This window comes from Anser anser (genome assembly GCF_964211835.1).
Source record: "Anser anser genome assembly, chromosome: 19".
NCBI lineage: Eukaryota > Metazoa > Chordata > Aves > Anseriformes > Anatidae > Anser > Anser anser.
The window spans coordinates 8,015,395-8,035,222 of NC_139740.1; the positions used below are offsets into that span (position 1 = coordinate 8,015,395).

At 48.0% G+C, this 19,828-nt stretch overlaps 2 protein-coding genes across 15 annotated transcripts in view; one reads left to right on the plus strand and one right to left on the minus strand.

Annotated features, from left to right (window-relative positions):
• The window catches only part of RECQL5 (RecQ like helicase 5), a 39,250-nt gene extending 31,383 nt beyond the window's left edge, over positions 1–7,867 (plus strand). For 3 of the 4 annotated variants that reach the window (XM_083805519.1, XM_083805520.1, XM_083805521.1), the window contains exons 10-20: positions 577–676; positions 1,171–1,207; positions 1,969–2,027; positions 2,170–2,243; positions 2,712–2,805; positions 3,289–3,429; positions 3,769–4,472; positions 4,677–4,755; positions 5,647–5,898; positions 6,419–6,491; positions 6,595–7,867. In XM_083805519.1, coding sequence (XP_083661645.1) covers positions 577–676; positions 1,171–1,207; positions 1,969–2,027; positions 2,170–2,243; positions 2,712–2,805; positions 3,289–3,429; positions 3,769–4,472; positions 4,677–4,755; positions 5,647–5,898; positions 6,419–6,491; positions 6,595–6,716 — 1,735 coding nt within the window. In that variant the 3' untranslated portion in view covers positions 6,717–7,867. The remainder of the gene's footprint in view (positions 1–576; positions 677–1,170; positions 1,208–1,968; positions 2,028–2,169; positions 2,244–2,711; positions 2,806–3,288; positions 3,430–3,768; positions 4,473–4,676; positions 4,756–5,646; positions 5,899–6,418; positions 6,492–6,594) is intronic. The other variant, XM_083805522.1, reaches the window with a different exon arrangement.
• Positions 7,344–19,828, minus strand: part of MYO15B (myosin XVB) — a 61,891-nt gene continuing 49,406 nt past the window's right edge. For all 11 annotated transcript variants that reach the window (XM_083805477.1, XM_083805473.1, XM_083805478.1 and 8 more), the window contains 20 exons: positions 19,195–19,313; positions 18,621–18,739; positions 18,006–18,147; positions 17,758–17,869; positions 17,268–17,428; positions 16,880–16,992; positions 16,696–16,759; positions 16,379–16,451; positions 15,955–16,031; positions 15,484–15,560; positions 14,775–14,905; positions 14,064–14,158; positions 13,680–13,757; positions 13,253–13,361; positions 12,755–12,903; positions 12,236–12,363; positions 11,286–11,419; positions 10,690–10,823; positions 10,085–10,225; positions 7,344–9,799 (listed from right to left, as the gene is read on the minus strand). In XM_083805477.1, the coding sequence (XP_083661603.1) occupies positions 9,740–9,799; positions 10,085–10,225; positions 10,690–10,823; positions 11,286–11,419; positions 12,236–12,363; positions 12,755–12,903; positions 13,253–13,361; positions 13,680–13,757; positions 14,064–14,158; positions 14,775–14,905; positions 15,484–15,560; positions 15,955–16,031; positions 16,379–16,451; positions 16,696–16,759; positions 16,880–16,992; positions 17,268–17,428; positions 17,758–17,869; positions 18,006–18,147; positions 18,621–18,739; positions 19,195–19,313 (2,216 nt within the window). In that variant the 3' untranslated portion in view covers positions 7,344–9,739. The remainder of the gene's footprint in view (positions 9,800–10,084; positions 10,226–10,689; positions 10,824–11,285; positions 11,420–12,235; positions 12,364–12,754; positions 12,904–13,252; positions 13,362–13,679; positions 13,758–14,063; positions 14,159–14,774; positions 14,906–15,483; positions 15,561–15,954; positions 16,032–16,378; positions 16,452–16,695; positions 16,760–16,879; positions 16,993–17,267; positions 17,429–17,757; positions 17,870–18,005; positions 18,148–18,620; positions 18,740–19,194; positions 19,314–19,828) is intronic.

Here is a 19,828-nt window from a genome sequence, read left to right on the forward strand (position 1 = left end):
GTTTCCCCACTTGCACTGCCCATGGAACTCTGCCAGGATGCACAGCGTGGTCGGCTGGCGTAGCCGTCTGCTTTACCTTAGCTTGAGACTGGCAGCTTTGTTCTTCGGGCAATTCCAGTTGAGTAAGAGGAAACTGGTGTACTTGTGACGTAAGCTTGTGTTTGATTTCAGGACCTGAGAAGACACTGCCGAGGAACAGATGCTGTGCCCTTTCTGCCATCTCAGCTCCAAGGGCAGTAGTGCCTGGCAGATAGGGTGCATGACCCAAAGCAGTGACTACTCAACCCCATGGAAGGAGCTGTCACGGCTTCTGAAATAAAGTCCTACATTCTCAGAGCACTAGTTACCTGCTACTAGTCCATGCTACTGCTTACTAGTTCATGAGATTAATAAATCCCATCGACACTACTGTCCAGATTGAGTAGTAGTGAAACTAAGAGCTTAGACTCATTCAGAAAGGCTCTGAAATACATCTTCTCTAAATCCTGGGATGACCTAAGCTTCCCAAAGCCTTTGCCCCAGGTAATGCTACATCTACAGAAATGTTTTTTCCTTTTGTTCTCCTGCCTTATCCAGGTATGATGAGGAAAGCAGCGGGAATGGGGATGAAGCCAGTGAAGAGAGTCGGAAACGAGAGTGGAACAACTTCTACAAAAAGCAGATGAGTCTGCGCAAAGTGAGTTTGTGTACCTTTGTAAGAGATTCACAGATTGTTTGCTGTTTCCTTTATGCTGTGAGCTTGTCTCATAGATATAAAGGCTTTCCTGGCACTAGTGAAAGTAGATTATTGCATCTTGCTGTAGCTTGTTCTGGCTTTTACTGAGTACTTATGCTTTTGTCACATTCTCCATATTCTGGATCAGTCTCATAATGTGAAGGAATCCAGCTTACCTCTGCAATGCTCATCAAGGGGATCCTGTTGTCTTTATCAACTCTGATATTACTAGAAACAAATTTTCCCGTTCAGTTTCTCTTGGATATTCCTATAGCAAAGTTGAACTTTTAGCTTTGATTCTCATCCTTTCTCTCCTTTTCCCCATTTTCCTGCCTTTTCAGTACCTTTGTAACTTCAGAGCAAGGGGATAAAAATATAAAAATATATCTTTTGTGTTTCTAGACCTGCATGTATGTTACAGGAATGGAAATGCTTGATTTTTTTTTTTTCCCTAGGGCCAAGAACCAGAAAAAGATGATTTTATTCCTCCAAGTAAATCTCTTCTTTGATTTATAGTGGGTTATCTTTGGGAGAGGGAAGTCTTGTATTTTGCAGCTGCATGTAATTTATGTAGCATCAACACTGGGGGTATCAATCCCTAGATACAGGGGTTGGGCTTTTGGCTGTGAAAGCTTGGCTGGAGGAGATGAATCTGAGTTTAGATTTGGTTGGGGTGAAGATATGGAATGCATCTTTCTGAACAACTTTTCCAAACAAGTAAGAGAGAAGGAACGTTGTCTAACCTGACTTTTTAGGCTATTTCTGCAGTGTTTATGCAGCAGTATTCAATTGGAATGGAAACTGTTGAAAAACTTTGCCATTTGTATCTGTGCTACATGGAGCCCTGTCTAGCAACACAGGTCTTACACTGTTGTAAATGAATACCTGATGATTCATGTTACTCCATTCAGCCTCTTTATTTTTGGTTGGTCCTGGGGGTGGGGGAGGGCAGAATTGTTTTTCCTAAGAGCTGGGATGCCTTGAAAAAGTTGGGTTGGAGGGGTTTTGGAGAGCTGTTAATCTTAAACTAGCAAAACAGACCTTCTCATCCAGAGAAAGAAATCTCATTTTCCTTCTGCTACTCTTGGAATTTGTAGCTATTGCAGATGAAAGGGGTGCCTGTAGTGGTTCTTGGGGTGACTGCAGGGAAGAGCATAACAGGCAATACTGGGCTGGCACCACCCCAGAGAGAGCTGAGATGTTCAATGCTATGATGCTACGATGCCTTTTTCCAAATGCCTCTTCTGTGACAGGTGCAGACTGCCCCTTGAAAGACGCCTCCAGCAGAAGAATCTCTAAGCTCACAGTGAAGGTAAGAGAGGCTGTTTAACGTTGACTCGTTGACTCGTAAAGAACAAAGCTTCTGCCTGTCCTGTTCTTACTCCTTCAGGGTTAGAAGTCCAAGGGGCACTGTGATTTCTGTAGGACATGTCTGAGTATCCCATGTTTCCTAGGGACGGGAACACTGCTTGAAGATACTGGAAGAAGCTTTGAGAGCCAACCAAAAGGTTCCAGCAGAAGGAAAAGGGTATGAGATGAGAGACAAGGGGTAGTGTATTGAGTCCCTTAACACAGGCCTACTCTTCCCCAAGCAACATTACCACTTTCAGGGAATGCATTTTAATTTGGTCCAAGGATGTAGCTTCACTTAACAGCATCCTTGTAGTCATGTTCATGATCAGACATGAGGATTCCTGTGTCCGATTCTGCTAAATCAGCTCGATCCTAGGAGTTGCAATTCCCCACTGCCCCACAAGATGGGGATAGTGTACTTCCGAACTGAGCAACTGAACAAGAGGACTTCGATTTAAACCTGTTCTTGCCACATTTTCCATTCCCCAGCAAGTCACCACTACATCCTTAATTGGGAGTTATCACTTACTCTTGCATCAGAGGTAGAGAATTTTGTACTTTCTGGGACATGCTTAAGCATTAGTGTTCCCTTTGCAGATATAGAAGTGTGTCTTGCCAGAAATCACCCCAGCCTGTGTTACAGGTCAGACCCTCATGCCTGTGCTGTGGAGCTGGAGTATGAAGCTTTCAGAACCAGTAAAATGGCTAACTCATACAAGGCATCTGTGCTAAAGAAGGTAGGGCCCAACATCTGCTGTTGCTTGCCCTTGCCTCTTAACATGGTGTGGCCTCAGCTCAATGGGAAATAGAGTTTGTGTGGGATAGACGAAAGAGAAAATCCACTTTGCCTTGGATGTCTTCCAAATCTTTCTTCTTGGCTTTGTTTCCAGGAGGAACCAGATTCGTGTTGGTTTCACATCGTCACTGGCTGTATTCTATGAGCTTACAGACTTTGGAAACCTGCATATCAGTGCAAGCTTATCCAGATACCCTCTAGGTCTAGCAACAGAGGGAATGGGAAGTTCTTCAGATTGTTGCTGACAATAGAGCAGCCTAGGCTTAGGTTAGCTGGTTGCCATGCATCTCCTTGAAGATGTTCCTGTTCTTGAGACAGGTGTATCTCCATATTTGTTTTGCCAGCTATGACTTTGAGTGTGTACAGAGGCAGGAATACATAAAGATTTTTAGTCACCAGGAGTTTGCTTCTGTTCTCTTTTCAGGTAGCAGAGATCAACAAAGCCTCAAAAGGAGGAGAGTTGTTCTCAGTCTTTGGGTCAGGAACTGGTGGTAACAGAAGCTTGGAAACAAAATCTGAGTCTCCAGCAGAGGAGGACTTCCTCCCTGCATCCCAGGTTTACTCGGTGAGTGCAGATGGGATGGACAATGAGGGAATGATATGGCTTGCCTACCTACTTTTTTACGATTGTTTTTAACGTTCTTTTTGTTTTTCTCCTCTCACTCTAACTAAAGATGCTGTCTGTTTCCTTACTGTGGGGCTATGACGTTAGACTACTCTATTTGCATGATGTCTCAGTTGATGGTCATGATGATGAGTCAATTTTAGAGCCCTCCCCAGCTTACAGCTGTACGAACAGTAGCGTATTGTGCACATAAACTTGGCTCCTTTTAGAGTTCTGCATACAGGGCCTCCTTGCTGCTCTCATACCCTAAATTTTTTCTTCTCCTTCTTTTCTCCCTAGTTCAAACCCAAGCGCGTGGGAGCTGGGTTTCCAAAGAGTTCCAGCTTATTCCAGACAGCTTCAGAACTGCTGACAATCCAGGAGGAAAGCAATACAAAGCTTGTCAAAAAAGAAGATTGTCCAAATGAGCAAGACAGCAGCAACTGTAATCTGGAACTAGAGAAGAGAAACCGTGTACTCCAGAAGAAAGAAAAAGCAAAAAAAGAAAAAGCAAAGTGTGAGAGTTCTGAGGTAGAACTACTCCTTCCTGAAAAGAAGGGACAGCAACCCAGTCCAGACACAAAAACTGCCCTTTGTGATAGCCCTGCTAAGAAAGCCAAAGTTAGCAAAAAGCAGCAAATGCTGGCAGAAGCAGCCAAAAAAGAATCACAGGATATTTCCAAGTTCTTCTCCTTCTCCAAAGGTGGGTCTAAAGCCAAAAGTTGCAGCACAGCAGAGGAAGTCAGCTGTTCTGCAAGCACACTACCTCAGGTTTCTTCTCAAAGCGTATGTCAAGAGAAACCAATACCTCAGGGAAACGAAGATGAGTCTGGAGAGGATGTGACTGCACAGTCCCAGGCAGAGAATGAAGAGCTGGGGGAGACAGAAGGAACATTGACTGAGAAGGAGGAGGAAGGAACACTGACCGAGAAGGAGGAGGATTTTAAGACCCAGCAGGCTGCTGAATCTGATCTCCTTCAGGAAGAACCTGATGTAAAATACAGGTAATATCTCCACCTCTCTCCTCCCTTTGTTACCCTGTTAAGTAGCTGCAGGGCCTCATCAGGCTTGTCCTGGAAACTGGGAATCCGTGTCAAATCTCTAGGCTGGTGAGGGAAATTCCTGCTTTACCGTGGAGAGTCTCATGGCCGCTGACAGTGACTAACTAGAGTGAATTAAATTGCCCTTCTCTCCACTCTTTCCTCTAGTGTTCCTGAAAATGTCACAGAAACTGAATTAACTGTCGTTGGGGAAGGTCAGAGTGGGAAGCGACCAGGATGGGATGAGGTAAGACTTTAGTGGATGCCGATTTCCTCTACGTCTGCTCTCCTTGTTCCAAGTTGCTCCGTGGAAGTGATGCTCCTGGTCTGAACTTCACCTGATAGCGTTATTTAGCTGGGGAGGGCCCAGCTGCAATTGCAGTGGAGAGGAGAACTGTAGATGAGTTCCCTCCTGATGTGTCCCTGCCACCCACGGGGCCACTGCCAGCAACTCAGACTGCAGTGGACAGCTTCCACTGCACTCTGCTGTTTCTTGTCTGCAACGCTTGACCGTACCTTTTCCTGATAACTTGCCTGGAATGATTTTCTCCACCCCCTCTAGATCTGTAACTATTAATAGCGAGATGCTTTCTCCATTCATGGGAACAGCCACAGGTCGGTGACCCATGGGACCACTAAAAAGGGAATCACGTGCGCAGCCTTCCTTGCCATTCAGTCTCTGGTTCTGCTCTTGGCATCCAGGCCTGCCTAGCAGCTGTCTCTGCTGAACAGTGCAGTTTTCTCCTTGCTCTTCTGAGTTGAGCAGGAGCGTGGCGCTTCTGAGGTGGTCAGTTCTTCCTGAGGGGTGTGCGCTCAGCAAACATCCTGGGAAACCTTTTCCTGTGAGCCTCTCCTGTATAAAACCGGGTCTAGCAATTAGCTGCCCTAATGAGAGTATAGGGAAATAGGTGGTAGTCTGATAGGGTTTTTTTCAAAGCCCCTTTTATGTGGGAAAATGTATTGTGTCTGCAGAGCTTCATGTCCCCAAGAAGTTCCATAGGTTCCTGCATGGTATGCACTATAGGAAGAGCCTGCAGGATGCTACAAAGATTCATGTTTTTAAAAGGCAGTGGCTGCTTGAAAGTGTAATGCTGCTGCAGGAATTAGTGATTCAGGTTTTCTTCTGTCCCATCTCCAGGATATGGAAAGTCCTGCAACAAAGCGGCTACGGACAGCAGCAAAATCTTCTATTCTGTCCCAGCCAGAAAGCAAAAGTGTTGGTCCGACAAAGAAGAAGGTGACTTTTGATCCAAACTTATCACAGTGTGATAAAGAAGGAGCCAGCAAGACCATACAGCCAGCGACCAAAGGCGTGTCCCTCAAAGAGACAGCAGACATCGTTGTAAAATATTTGACCCCGTTCTACAAGGGCGGCAAATTTGCTTCCAAGGTAGGCACAGCTCAAGACCCTCTCAAGCAGGAGGAGACTGCATCTCCCCAGTGATCTGGGGCCCTAAGAAGGGAACGATGGTATGGATACCACATTTAATTTCCAGGTCACATCTTGGTATGTGCCGGTTTAGTGACCAGGTGCAGCTACTCCCCTCTTGCAAGCAAGGGTTTGCGTGTGATTGAGAGCAGTATCTTGTTGGTTCCACACTTGTGATTGTTCTTGTTTTCGTACTAAACGCTGGTAAGTTCTTAGGAACTCCTACCTGTGGAGTGGTAACAGAGCAGGTTCGGTTTTGGTCTGGTTTACCTGGTGTATTCTGTAGGGCAGCACGTGCACGAGCGTGCTCCTCCAGCACTACGGGGTCAGTGCATTTGCAGGCTTGTAGCACTCCTGTGGTATAATTCCATGAATGGTTTGTGCTACAGCCAGCCTGTACTAAGGGCAAGACAAATGCAGAATTAAGCCTGGTGAATTATTGATGTCTGCTTTCTGCTCTTTATCCTCCCTCTCTCTGCAGGATCTGTTTAAGGGCTTTGCTCGGCACCTGTCTCACTTACTGACTGAAGATCAGAACCCTGCCCGCAAGACTGGTGAGTTGGCAGCTGTAGAGAGCACCAAGAATCTTGGTTTCTTGTGATGCTAAATGAATTGATGGCTCTAGAGGGGGCAGATGTCTTAAGTATCATCTCAAAGGTGATGCTGCTTCTCTTGCAGTGAAGGAAGAAGCACAGAGACTCATTAAGGAGTTTTTCAAAACACGAGTCAGATGTGAGAGCGAGACAGACTGGCAGGAGCTGCAGAGCTCGGAGAGATGATCCTTGCATCTTGTTTGTCGCTTCCTTCTTCCAGTAGTGGGACCAGGGGATCTTGAAGAACTTAGCCACGGAGGGGTTTATGAAACTGCAGAAGTGAACTTTCTTTCCCTACTGCATTTTTGCTCTCTTCTGCCTGCAGTGCCACCTTAGTGACACACATTTCCACAAAACCAGTTTCTGTGAACCTACGGAGAATTTCTCCACCAACCAGAGCACCGAGGTCCTCCAGTACCTTGTGCCAAGAGGTACGAAGTCTCCGTCTGCTGTGTAGGTTAGGGGCTGCTGTCTCAGATGTTTTGCAGTGCCTCCAACTTCTTCCCTGCAGCGGTCTGGGAAGGCATCTATCTGGGGCTCTGCTTTGGGATGGCACCCTCTTGCTTCCTAGATGGCTATCCCTCCTGCTCCCCCATCCCTTAGTTCTTATTTGTGTTACCAATAGAAGCGTTATGCTACAAACAAGTTCACATGCTTTTGCTCAGGGCTGCTAATGCTGAACTTGATGTTTAAGTACCTGGATGGAATGTTTTTCCTTGGCGGGCAGTAGGGGAGTGTTTTGTTTTTACTCTGCAGGCAATGCCTACTTTCTGAAGGTAGAGAAACTCAGATTCTTTTTGTTTTAATCCCAACTTCTTTTTTTTTTTTTTTTAACTGTGTCTGGTTCTGCCTGCCCTTTAACTTAAGTGGTGATGCTGTCTTGGTATTAACCTCTCTAGTAGTGGCACCAAGGTTGCCAACACTTTTCCAGCATTGCTTGTAACCCCTAAAGCCATATCTGCTCCCTGTGCCTCGCCCACAGCCTGCAGTACAGAGGGCAATGCTGCTGTTACTACTGGTTAATGTACTGCTGTGGCCCTCAAGTTGACACTGTGGTGCCTCTGCTGCTATATTTATATAAGGACCTGAACTGTAGGGTATCAGTGGGCTTGAAATAACCTGATTCCCTGGCACAAGTCCTTTCTCTTGGGTTTTAGTTGGGTTCTGTCTTTTTTCCATGCTTACAGAGGCTGGTGGCCTCAGGCAGTATTGCTGCTAGAGGAATCTGCAGCCTGAGAAGCCATGAACCAGGCTTCTGAATTACTGTACTCACCAGATGATTATTTTTATGTGCTGAAGGGTATGTGCAGAACTGACAATAAAACAGTGTTATTGCAGCTGTGGACTCTTCCTGGAAGTTTTTTTTCTTACCTATCATGTAGACCGGTCTTAGATATATTAAGACTCCATCACTGTAAACTTAGACATGAAAGCTTGCTCTTTTTATCCGAGCAGGCAAGCCTGGGATGGGAGGGGTGGGACGTTTGTAGCAGCAGACACCTCCAACCCCAATAGCTGCAGGATATTTCTAGCTAAGCACCAGGAGGAAAAGAACCTGGAAATGTTTATCTCAAAAGTCACTTTTATCTTCAGCTTTCTCTGCTCAAGGGGAGGACGAAACAGGGCTTTACAAGAAGCCTTTTATACAAAGAACTATTATTTTTTCAGCTGCTGCCTGCTGGTTTCTGGTTCACCTTCCCATTACAATTTTTGTTACATCAGCTATCTACAGGAACCCCTATGTAAGGTTACTATCTCCAGCGTTCGGTGCTTGTAGAGTTCAGCTGCTGCCTGGGTGAACTTTTCAGAAATTTTGTGCAAATCGTAAAATCAGAGGACGTCCAAAAGGGCATGGGGGGGTTTGTAGCATGGTGCTGAATCACCATGCAGAGCAGTTCTTCAGATGAGTTGCATTTCTACGTAAGGCAGCAAAAGCTCAGAAAGAGAAAGGAAGTAAGGATGAGTTAGTCTTCAGAGATGGTCTCTATTCCTTTCTTTCACATTGCTGTGGCACTTCCCCTAGCCTTGCGATAGTACGGGTGACGGGAGAAGGTGCAGTACACACATCAGCAAGGACCTCCCTGGCCACAGCAAGCAACACTTGCAGGCAAGTTCCTGACAGGGAAGCTACTGTGCCTACTGCTGGCATCAGCTCACCAGCAAGAAGCCGTGCATCATGGCTTGCATTAAGCAGCTCTGGATCCCTTTTCCAGCCAAGAGCGACCACCTTTTCCTCCAGCTTTTCCAGTTAGCTGCAGGTCACTCATCCCAGGTTAGATGTAAAGCAGTGTGTGTCATCTCATAGCTTCAAAATAGCTATTATGCAATTATTTTATTACAGTCTCCTGGAATAAACCTTTTAGTTCAGTAGGATAGCTGTAGCAATAAAAATAAATTAAGTGTTTTTATACAATTCAAGACACTCTCCTATACTGCAATACCCGTTCCCCTCAAATACATTTTCTCCATGGACATGGAACCACGATGCAAGTATGACAGCTTCATGGACATGATCGACTTCTTTATAGCAGAAGGAAAAATAAGTATATGCGTACGTCAGTAAGAAATTAACTAACAATAAACATTCTTACCATTGCAGCTCAATCTGTGCCCTAGCGGATGTAGCAATTGTATATTAACACTGATCTGCTTTGCAATTAAGATGCTGTCTACAAGCTCCTGCTTCACAAACCCTGCTACAGGGCGTCTTGCGTATCGATAGAGAGAAGAAGCTAGTCTATGGAAAATGGCAGCAGCCAGTGCTGTCATTTCATAACCCTGGCTTTGCTTTCTGATACACAAATCTCTAGCAAGCATCAGTCTTTGCTCATGGCCTTAATTTAAAAAAAGAAAAAACAGTCCCACAGTGCATAGCTTGCAGGCAGTTGCTTGCATCTGTTCAGCTGCTCTGTGCTGGCTCAGGCTATGAAGAAGCAATGGAGTGGAAAGGGGGTCTTGTGGGTTGTTCAACCAGTGCAAGCGTCGCTTCAAGGAAGAGGACCTGGCGACTGAACAGCAGGTCACAAGGGGTGAGATTACAGCCCAGTCCATCAACAAGCACACCATCACTGTGGTGGCAGTCTTAGAAAGCAGCTGTCTGAGATCACGGACGTTTCTGGGACAGACCTCTCCAGGGGACAGGCAGGGAGCACTGAACGAGCTCAAAGGAAACTGGTGCTGTTTTGCTTGGTCATTCGTCTCCTTAGGCTTTAGGGATGAAAATCTGTTTTATCCAGGATGACAACAACCGTGTGATACATTTCTTTAGCCTGTCAAAACAAATCAGTACCAGTCATTCTCTACCCCAGAAATGGCTGCTTCTCATAATTGAATATTGCCATAATTAAGCATCTTCCCATAAATTACGTCCCATAATTAAATACCGAGCAGGCACTGGGATTTCAAACTGCACTTTGGGAAGTGGTAAATGCAGTGTCCCCATCCAGCCCGGGACAGAAGCGAACAGCAGGCTCTCAGCAGAGGCTCAGCTGGGGAGTAGAGGGCAATTTCTGAATTGCCCGGAGGAAGCTGTGTGTCAGGGCTGATCATCTCACCTGTGACAGTTCAAGCCACAGAGACTTGGGACTGGCAGCTGAGCCGTAGTTCAGTTCTATGCCGGGAAGCCCACCATCAGAGGTAGGCCGCAGGGTTCGCATCTTCTGCAGCTCTTTCAGTGGGATGACGTGGGAGACTGCCTGCGTAAGGAAAAAAGCCACAGAGCATTATCTCGTGCAGTCCTTTAAGAGCAAAATGATCGGATTCTGGCCAAGGAGGGATCATCTCAAGAATTTCTTGAAAGCTGAGGCAGACTAGGGCACAGGGCAGAGTGAATGGAAGGGCTGCAGTAATTGCTAGGCTCCACTGCCAGTGCATCCCTGGAACTCCTACAAGACTAGGCCAAATAGGAGTGTGTTTTCTACACTTAGTTTTACTGTGCACCATGCTTGTTTGCATGATCACTGCTGGACTCGCAAAAGAGCTCACGCCATTACTAACTGCCCTACTGCTCTTGTCACTGGCTTTGGGCTAGGGCTGCTGTTAGAGTGAATGGCTGCGATGCACATAAATACAGCCTCTTCCTGCACAAGTCCTAAAAGTCAGAGCTAACACCTGAAAGACATCAGGGCTTTGGACACTGAGGAAGAATTATCTGGCATACCTGAGTGATGTTATCCACCACAACGATCTGTTCATTATTCACACCAAAATAGCAGGGCACAGGGATTGTGCTGTCGCTCACTCTCTCTACAAAGTAGAAGTTGTAGCCAAAGAAGGGCAATTTCATCGCGTGCTCTGTAAGAAAGCAAAAAGGTGGCATTCAGGCAGCAGCTTCCAGCCAGCAATCTACTGCACCTGCCTAAGGTGGTCAAAAGAGGCAGGTGCACTTTTTAGTGCAATTGACTTCTCCCACCACCCCTACACTCCTAGTGTTTAACTGTCAGCAGCCTGGACGGATGTGCCATTCTTTTCAGAACAGAAAACAGATGTGCAGACAGAACATCAATTAAAGCACAACCCATACAGGGCTCTGAAAGTTTTCTGCAGACTTTTACCAAGAGGTGGGACTTCTACCATGATGACCATGCTTGGGAGCATATGCCAGCCTGCAGAGAAAGGCTCTCAGGGAGTCATGGGTCATTCCAAGCCCCAAAGATCCTTGCCAACCTCATCAACTGTCCCAACAATGCGTTCAGAGGCAGCTTCCATCACAATCAGAACAGATTACTACCCAAGTAGATCTGGATGTCTCCTCACCTATGAACTGGATTTTTGCATCCAGTGGTTGGAGTTGCTGCCTGTTTCTCAACAGCATCCCAAGATGGTTCTGCAGACTCTGGGGGTTGATTTGGGACTGCAGAGGCTTTGGTATGTACTCCTTCAACTCTTCCCTGTGCCAAAAAGCAGAGAGTAATTCACCCCCTGCCCAGCCAAAATCAAAAGATAAACCAGGGGGGAGTTAGAGAAAGGAGGGGAGGTGGCAACAATTTTCAGTAGAGGGCCGGAGGCAAGGGTGGAGGGGGAGAGAGAAGAGCACAACGGGTCACATCTAAACTGGTTAATGTGGGAGGAAACAGAGACAGCTGAGACCATCATATTTCCACAGAGAAGGCTGTGTACCACTGACTAATACGCTAACAGAAATCCCTCCTTTCTGGAGACAGCAGGAGCTCTTCATGCAAGAACTGTAGCATACAAGTAGAGCTACAGGGTGTTTCTTTCACAGGCAGTCTCAGCTGAAAAACACCTTACGCTATTTGTCTTGCCCCTGTGCTGCCATAGCACTACACAGAGCAGAGTTTCCCGCACCCAGCAGGGTTCTACCCTTGCCCCTGATGCTGTAAGGGGATTTGATGGTGATATTACCTCCACACCTTCATCTCTGTTACATGGCTACAGCTGAAAGCTCGTACACTTTGTTCTTGGTACTGCAAACACATGGCAGCCTAAAGGAATGTTTGTGGCACCTTCGTGCCTTGAACTCAGCCAGAGTCACAAAAGGAAACGTGGATAAGGGATGGTCTGCATTAGGAGCGTGAAGAGCAGGTAAACTTTCTTGGTTACAGGAAGCAGTCAGACACTCAATTACATTAATTAATGACTCAGGCTCTCCAGAATTGTCCACTCCTTAATTATCCAGAGTAGTTTCAGGCCCCTGCCCCTACCCCATGTGGTGCCAACAGAGACCCACCCTGAGACAAACATACCTGAAGGGAACAGAACTCTCCTGATCTGCTTTGGCCCAGTGCTGGAACAGAACCAAAATGCCCACGTGCATCTCCAATTCTTGATCATAGCTCAGCAGCATCTTCCCATTCAGGTAATCCCACAGCATCTGAGAGCACAGGAAAGAAGGCTTTGTTAAACCTGACAGAAGGTGCAGGCAGGTCTAGGCAGCACCAGGCTGCAGAGACCCACATCCTGCCTCACAGATTGCTCAGGGTGATAACTCTAAAACAGAGGCTTGTTGGGCTCAGGACAAGCATGCAGAACTGCACAAAGCACGTCTGGAGCAGTACAGCTCTTGGGCTAGGGCCACACAAGCACCGCCTTGTTTGCCTCCATAGCATCACTTACATCACTTATTAGTCATTCCCAGAAAGAGCATGCAAAGCCAATCAGCCCTCACACTTCTTCAGCCCCTTTGGGACATCCCCACTGGCCTCTCCTCTAATTCTGCCCCTGCTAGAGAGGTTCCTGGTGCTCACAGTGCCCTTGTTGCTTACCTGTCCATAATGGACATCAATATAAATTTTGTTCTCAAAGTGCAGAGGTGTCTTCCAGATGAGTCTGCGTAAACTCACAGTCACCAACGCGTCCTCCAGCAAATAATCATGAAGATATTCCTCTGTTCTCATCGGCCTCACCATTTTACCTATATATTTATGCAGAGTAGAGGGTTGTCACTCTTGGTGCTGAGACAGTGAGCTGAGCTCTATAACCTGGGAAAGGAGCCTTCCTGCACTCCTCTGTTCCACCCTGCCCGTAACAACTCCCAGCACCAAAGGGACACAGACCCCACAAAGACATACACCACTTTAAGGAACAACCAACACAGCCCCTGAGAAGGCACAATCCCTAACCTTAGTACAGAGGTTAACTCCCAAAGAAAAACCTCCCCAGAGCCAGAAAGGGCAGGGATCTATTTGAAAAAGTAGCTGTGATTCTCCCTGCTGGAGAAACTGCTTTAAGAAGGAAGCTAGAGCTAGTCTCTCTTTACTTGCCATTATTATTGCTGGCACTCCTGATGGCAAAAAGAGCGAATTCCTGCATCTCTTCTGGTTCGCCTGCCCCCATCTGCTCACAGATCTCCTGCATGAGCTCCTTGACCACCTGAAGCGAGGAAAAAAGCAGGTAAGTACCATGGCCAGGCAAGCCCAGTTTGGCCCCAGAACAGTTAGACATACTGGGCCTGGTGGAAGGCAGCAGTACAGCTCTGGCCGCTGCAGAGAGAAGCAGGCTGGGTGAGGCATCCCAGCACTGCACAGGCTCCACAGAGATGGGCTACTACAGGGATTCTTAGGAAGGGCGTGGGAAACCATCACAGAACTGGGGGAAGCGTAGGACAGATCCAAGGGCTGACAGCTAAGCAAGTTCTGTGGTGTTGCTCCAAGTCCAGATCAATGGAGAAATGCAAAGCAGAAAACTCACAGTGAATGTCCTGATTCGGGCAATGTATTCCACTCCTCCAGGCATCGATATCTCTAGCCGGCGGGCACCACGTCCTTTCTGCAAAGGACAGTCTTTAGGCAGCAAGACACACAGGATCCCATCCGCCCCACAACCCTTTCTCCCTCTTCGCTCCTCATCTCATCCTCCCACTGCTTGCCCGCAGTACCTGACTCTTCCCCGCCCACATCCCTGTCTACTCCATGGCATTTCCCTTACGGACACATGCCTGATGTCCTTTCTTGGAACAGTAACTGCTCTTGCTTCCCACTTCTTCCATATGTAGCAATGCTTCACTTGGCACCTCCTGCCAAGCCTCTGCCCTCCCTCTCTTCCCAACATCCCCACTCCTCTGCCCGTCAGTACCAGCAATGCCTCTAACTCCACCAGGAAAGGAAGGTGGCGACGACCCCCATACATGAAATTTTTCCGCAGGTTGCTCTGACAGATCTTGGCTATATCTGTAAGAAAAGAAAAAAATGCTGAGCCAAGCAGATGACTAGGCATTGTCTCCTGCAGTTTTGGGTCTCCCTGGCTGTGTTGTTTAACCCAGTGCCAACATGAGGAGAGGAAAGAGACTTCACCATCCCCTACTCTGCCAGGAAATGTCCAAATCATGAGGAACCAGCCCCGGACAGTGCCTAGAGCAACAGGAGTACACATGAATGCCAAGACAGAACTAGAACCCTCTTTTCTGAGAGGATTCAAACCCAAATACTTCACAGCTGATGACTCCTGAAGACCACAGCCTGACTTTCCCCAGGGATCTAGCTACCAAAATGGACTTAAGTCACAGGGATAGGCTAGGTGTCAGGGAGAGAGACAATTCCACTTTGTTTGGGTGAAGATGCAATGGAAAATGACCTCTGCAAACAGAAAGACTACCGATACAAAGCAGACTTTTGCCTACAAGTTCATCTCCCTCAGTATCCCGCTCATTTCTCCTGCTTGACAAGATAAGGGAGATTTCCTAATTGGACCATGTCCCCACCTAGATCCTGTCTCCTTTCCTTGACCACTAGGCCTTTGTAAAAAGCAGGCAGACATTTATTCTACAGGACACACAAACAGCCATACCATGGTGAGTGCTGGATGGATCACTGCCGGCTTGCTGCAGAAACTTGGTGGCGTAGGGCATCAGGATTTTGGAAGGGAGGAAGTACCCAGTGAGCAGGTTTAGGAGCAGCCAACCGCGCAGCACACTCTCCCTGTGGGACAGAAAGAATTGTGGGCACCTTGGAACAAGACAATTCCTGCTCCATCCAGCTCAAAGTGAACCTCCACCCTTCTGACCACCTACAGGACGTGCCAGTGAACAGAAGGTGGTGGCCCTTGGTCAGAGATTTCTTATGTTGAGGAAAGGTTGATTCAGCTATTCCAGTAACAAAGAAAGGGAATAGTCAAGGCCACTCTGATGCCACTGTTGCCGTATCACAGGGCGGCATGGGGTCAGTCGAGTCCTGACTGCTGTGCCAATTCCCCAGGGCAGTGAAAAGGCAATCAGGGCTCGGAGCAGCACCACTGCCGGGAGCTACCAGAGATGTTCACCAGTGCCCTGACACAGCAGCAGCCAGAGACACAAGGACAAATATCCATTGAGACAAAAAAGCCAAACGCAGTGACTGGCTAAAATTCCTGATTGCTCGACAGAAGCCCAGCAACTGAGCAGCTGAGGACAGTACGCCGTTAAGGGGCAGCCTCTCCTCCAGCCCTGCTGCGCACACAGCGAGGCAGACAGTTCCCCTCCAGCCAGGCACGCACAGGAGCTGACACTGCTGGTACTTACTCTTTATGGTTGAGAGTGACCTGTTTGATGACCTGGCAGTAAACTTCATCGTGCAAATTCTCCTTCTCCTTGCACAGCTGCATTCAGAGAGGAGAAGAGAGCAATCAGAGAGGCTCCAGGTCATCTCTGTTCCCTTTCTCTTCCGGCTCCTGAGCTTTGCCAGAAAATCGCAGACTCCCAACGTGACTTAAAGTTTGGGCATCACGACCTCTGGTCTGTAATGCTATATAGACCCCAAGAAGCAGGCAGGTTGTGCTCTCATCCAGAAAGTGAAGCCCAGGGAAAGCATTTACATGCACAGACGCACACGAACCCCTGCCCATATTTTTTAATCAGCCTCTCTGTTTCAGCTTCCTTTCCTCACATAGGGCATTGTATTATGGCTCTCCCCGCCCTCCCCCTTCCCTGCAAGGTCTTGGCCCTTTATTCCCACTGGCACTTCAGCACCTTGCCCAGGGGAAGGTCACAAACCTGAAGGATTTCAAGGATACATTGAACATCATTCTGGTTCTTGGATTTTGGCTGATCTCCCATGAACCGCATCAGAGCTGCAAAGCAAAGGACAGTATTTAGGTCTAAGCAGAGGTGATCCTGCCATGGGGCAGGCAGTAGACTAGACGAGGTCCTGAAGGCCTTTCTGCTCCACAGGCTTTAGTAAGCTTGCACTGGACAAGTGTTCTGGGTGTGGCATCAACCCAGGCAGTGTGTGTTCTTGGACACTCTGCAAAAGGCAAAGTGCATTTTGCTGGATGCTTTCAGCAGGACAAAGGTGGCTGTTAACAGCAGAAGTGTATAAGGAGCTCTTTTCTCTATTTCCCCCCCTCTGGTGCCCACGTGTGGCCAACCAAGAGCATCCCAATCAATTGTGCCACATTTTGTCCTAAGGAATACTTACTTAGGAAGTTTTTCGTAGCAAGTTCATTCAGTTCAATATCAGAGTACTGGAGCAAAGACGCCGGGATTGGGACCTGCAGGGCCCAAACACAAAGGTAAGATGGGGAGGCAGATCAGCACAGAGCGGTGCTGCAGGCTTCACAGAAGACAACAGCTCCTAATATCTTGACGGCGGCATTGAGGAGTAGGGGTCACCTATATTTCTGCATTGACTGGAGCCAAAAATCTGCCCTCTGCACTTTGCCGTGTGGGGACAAAGCTAGAGGTGATGCTCTAGCTGGGATTCTGGCTGTAACCACAGGGAAAAACTGGGCTCACCTTGGTGTGGTGGACCAGGTCAGCTATACTCTTCTTTTCAGCAGGCATCCCCGTCGATCCAAACCTAGCCAGAGGAGAAGGACCATAAGCCAATCCAAGAAATATCCCCCAGAAATGGCTTGGTGTGCGTCAGGCTCCACAGGTCCTGTGTATGCCTGCTCAGGAAGGACCACAGCTTACTCACATGGACTGAGCCTCTCGGAAATAGGCTGCGGCAAAATCCACCATGGTGTAATGATCCCCAGCAGGGACTGACATGATGCTGCTGTTTTCTGATACCACGCTGGGAACAGAGCCCTGCAGGGACAGACACCAGAGTCTCCCTGAAAGGTCAGCTGAGGAGCTGCAGAGTGCATTCTCCTTGTCTGCAAGACCTGGAAAGGTCTCATCTGTGTGTGGTGCCTCTGCTCCCATTATGATAGTATTTGAGTGCCTCTATCTCCAAGGATTAAGCAGTCATCTTCTTCCCCCTAACTCTGGAGGTCAGACACTACACCAGGGCCATGGACCTATCCCGGCAGGTCCCACAGAACACAGCCTTATCCCCTAGCAGTTCCCCGAAGACAACTCACCTCCCTGCTAGTGTTCCTGACCTCCGAAGAAGCTCTCATGCTCTTCCGCAGCCCTCCAACTCTGTCCATGCTGGTGCTGAGGTAATCAGGGGCTGCAGCCAATTGTACCAGGTTGGTGGGGAAAATACCAGAGCGGCCACCAGTGGAGCCAAACTGCCAGCCTGAAGAAATAGGGGAGAGGAGGATTCAGGAACCATGGCAGCTACAGAGAGAAACAAGCAGTGAGGCATCCTACTGGCAGAGGAGAGCATCGGTATCTGACCAGGCTTTCCTGCACCCTAAGTTAACATACCCTATAACTGTGGCAGAACGAACAATGTGGGTCACAGTCAGAGAACCAGAGAGCTGAAGGCTGGCAAGGCCAGCCCTTAGCAGTCTGCTTTGCTCTGGTTTACTCAACAGCAGCATGTAGGCCTTCTGGGCACCATGGGTCCAGCGAGCCCTTAAACACAGTCCCACCTTTCCTGTTGATCTCAATAAACTCCCTCACCTGGCTCCAGGCCTTGCATGGGCAGTAACTGGATGAGGTCACCCTTCTTGAAGCTAAGGAGGCTCTTATCATCCGTGACATAGCTGCGCAGAGCAACGACATAGTTGGTATCCTGGGAAAAAAGCAATGGGGAGGTCAAATCTTGTCCCCAAAACATGAGAGACCCAGAGCATGTCACCCCATGGACCCTGTCAGGTCCACATACGAAAATACTTCAATTCCCTGCTGCAGTACAGCCACTCCCTCACCTGCCTCAGCTCCTGGATGAAGGTTTCCACCATGGCCTTAATGCACGGAGCTTTCTGAGAGCGCAGAAAGAGCTGTTCTGTCTTCAGAGAGAACTCCAAGGCATTGCTGCCCTTCAGCTCCACTGACAGCACATCTGCAAAGCTAAGAAAACAGCCAGCATGCTCAGACTGCTTCTGCCAGAGCTAGGGGATGCAGAGCACGGGGATGGGAGTTCATTCCAAGGACTGAGAATGGAGACAGGCCTCAGCATGCTTCACAGGGTGGCCTTTCACCAGCACTCTTACAAGAGGAACAACACCATAGGCTGCTGCTCATGGCTTTCACCATAACGCTCTGAGGACCTCCTTTCTGAAGACATGCACAGAGTTGACTAATGCCTAGCACTCACTTATTCTAAGCAAAGCACAGGTTAAGAAAGGAAAGGGAAAGGGCAAACTCATCAGAAGGAGGGTGAGTGAGTCACAACAGGCCCAGGACAATCCTAGAGCACACAGTGCAGCCAGGGAATTTTTCAGCTCACCCCTGCAGTCTACCTTCTACCCGCTGATGCTCTGAAAGCAACCTGCAAGTGACAAATGACATCCTGCAACTACCACCCATGTTTTTCTGCTGACCTGTAGCTGCAAAGGATTTTCAGGTGCTCAGGAGTATAGCCAGCTGCTTTTACTACTTTCAGCAGCCGCAGGCCTCGATGAGAAACACCCAGGATCTGGACATCACTTCCATTTTCACCCTGTAAGAGAAGTGAAGCAGAATGCACCAAAGGCTCCTTCCCACGTGGAAAGGATGCAGGAGGGGAAGATGCTACCACATACACCAGGAAGGAGGCCCTGGGCCTGGGCCCTGGGACATTTTCACAATAGTTTGGAAAACAGAGACTTCAATAAAGGAGACAGAGGAGCAGGACTCCGAGGATGCAGAAAGGCAAATGGGAGAACTAGGGGGACAGGAACACCGCTGTCAGCAGCCAAGCAGGCAGCCTGGACAAACAGAGAAATGATTAGGAAGGACATCAGAATGATGCAAGTATGTAAGCAAGGAGAAAGAGGAGAAAGGTATAGAAAGCACAGAAGACTGAGTGATGTGTGGCCGGGTAAGGGAGGGGAAGCCAGGGCAGAAAGATCCCAGGTGAACCAGAGCTACACAACTACAGTAAACGTAGGGTATGTTGAAAAGATTAAGACTCACATGAACTGGGAAAAGGCGGGAGAAATAGTTAGCCCAGTTATCCCGAGCAGCCAGTACAATCCTCTTCTTTATCCCATCCTCCTGAATGGACTGGACATCATTGCCAACCCGAAATTCCACTAGCAGGGATACAAAGCAGATACTTTCTCAGCAAGACAAACATGGCAAAGTCTCCCTCTGCCCAGGGAGATTTATTGCCACCATTCCCACTCAGTGATTACAGAGCAGCCATTAGCATGCAGAGGCGAAAGGATACCACAATGGGAAGAACCAAAATAACTTGCACATGCCAGTGTACCACTAGGTTTTTCTCCTCCTCTCCATCAAGCTCCCATCAAAGAAGACAGCTGGATTTTGGGACAACTCAAAATCCAATACTTAGGCTTCAGTTTCCTCTCCCCACAAGGCATATATCATAATTAAGTTTTTCTGGTTCAGAGAAATTTCAGAACCCTGTTCTGGCCATTCGGAAGAGATAACCATGGCACTACACACAGCAAACACAAACATGCTTTCTTGCTGCAAGTGACAATTCTCCTCTGCCCTAAGTCCTGCCTGAAAGGGCTTGGAGGTTTGTTTCTTGTTTGAAACTAGATGCTGGGATGGGCACAAGGAGGAAGGGAGGATGGGGCTG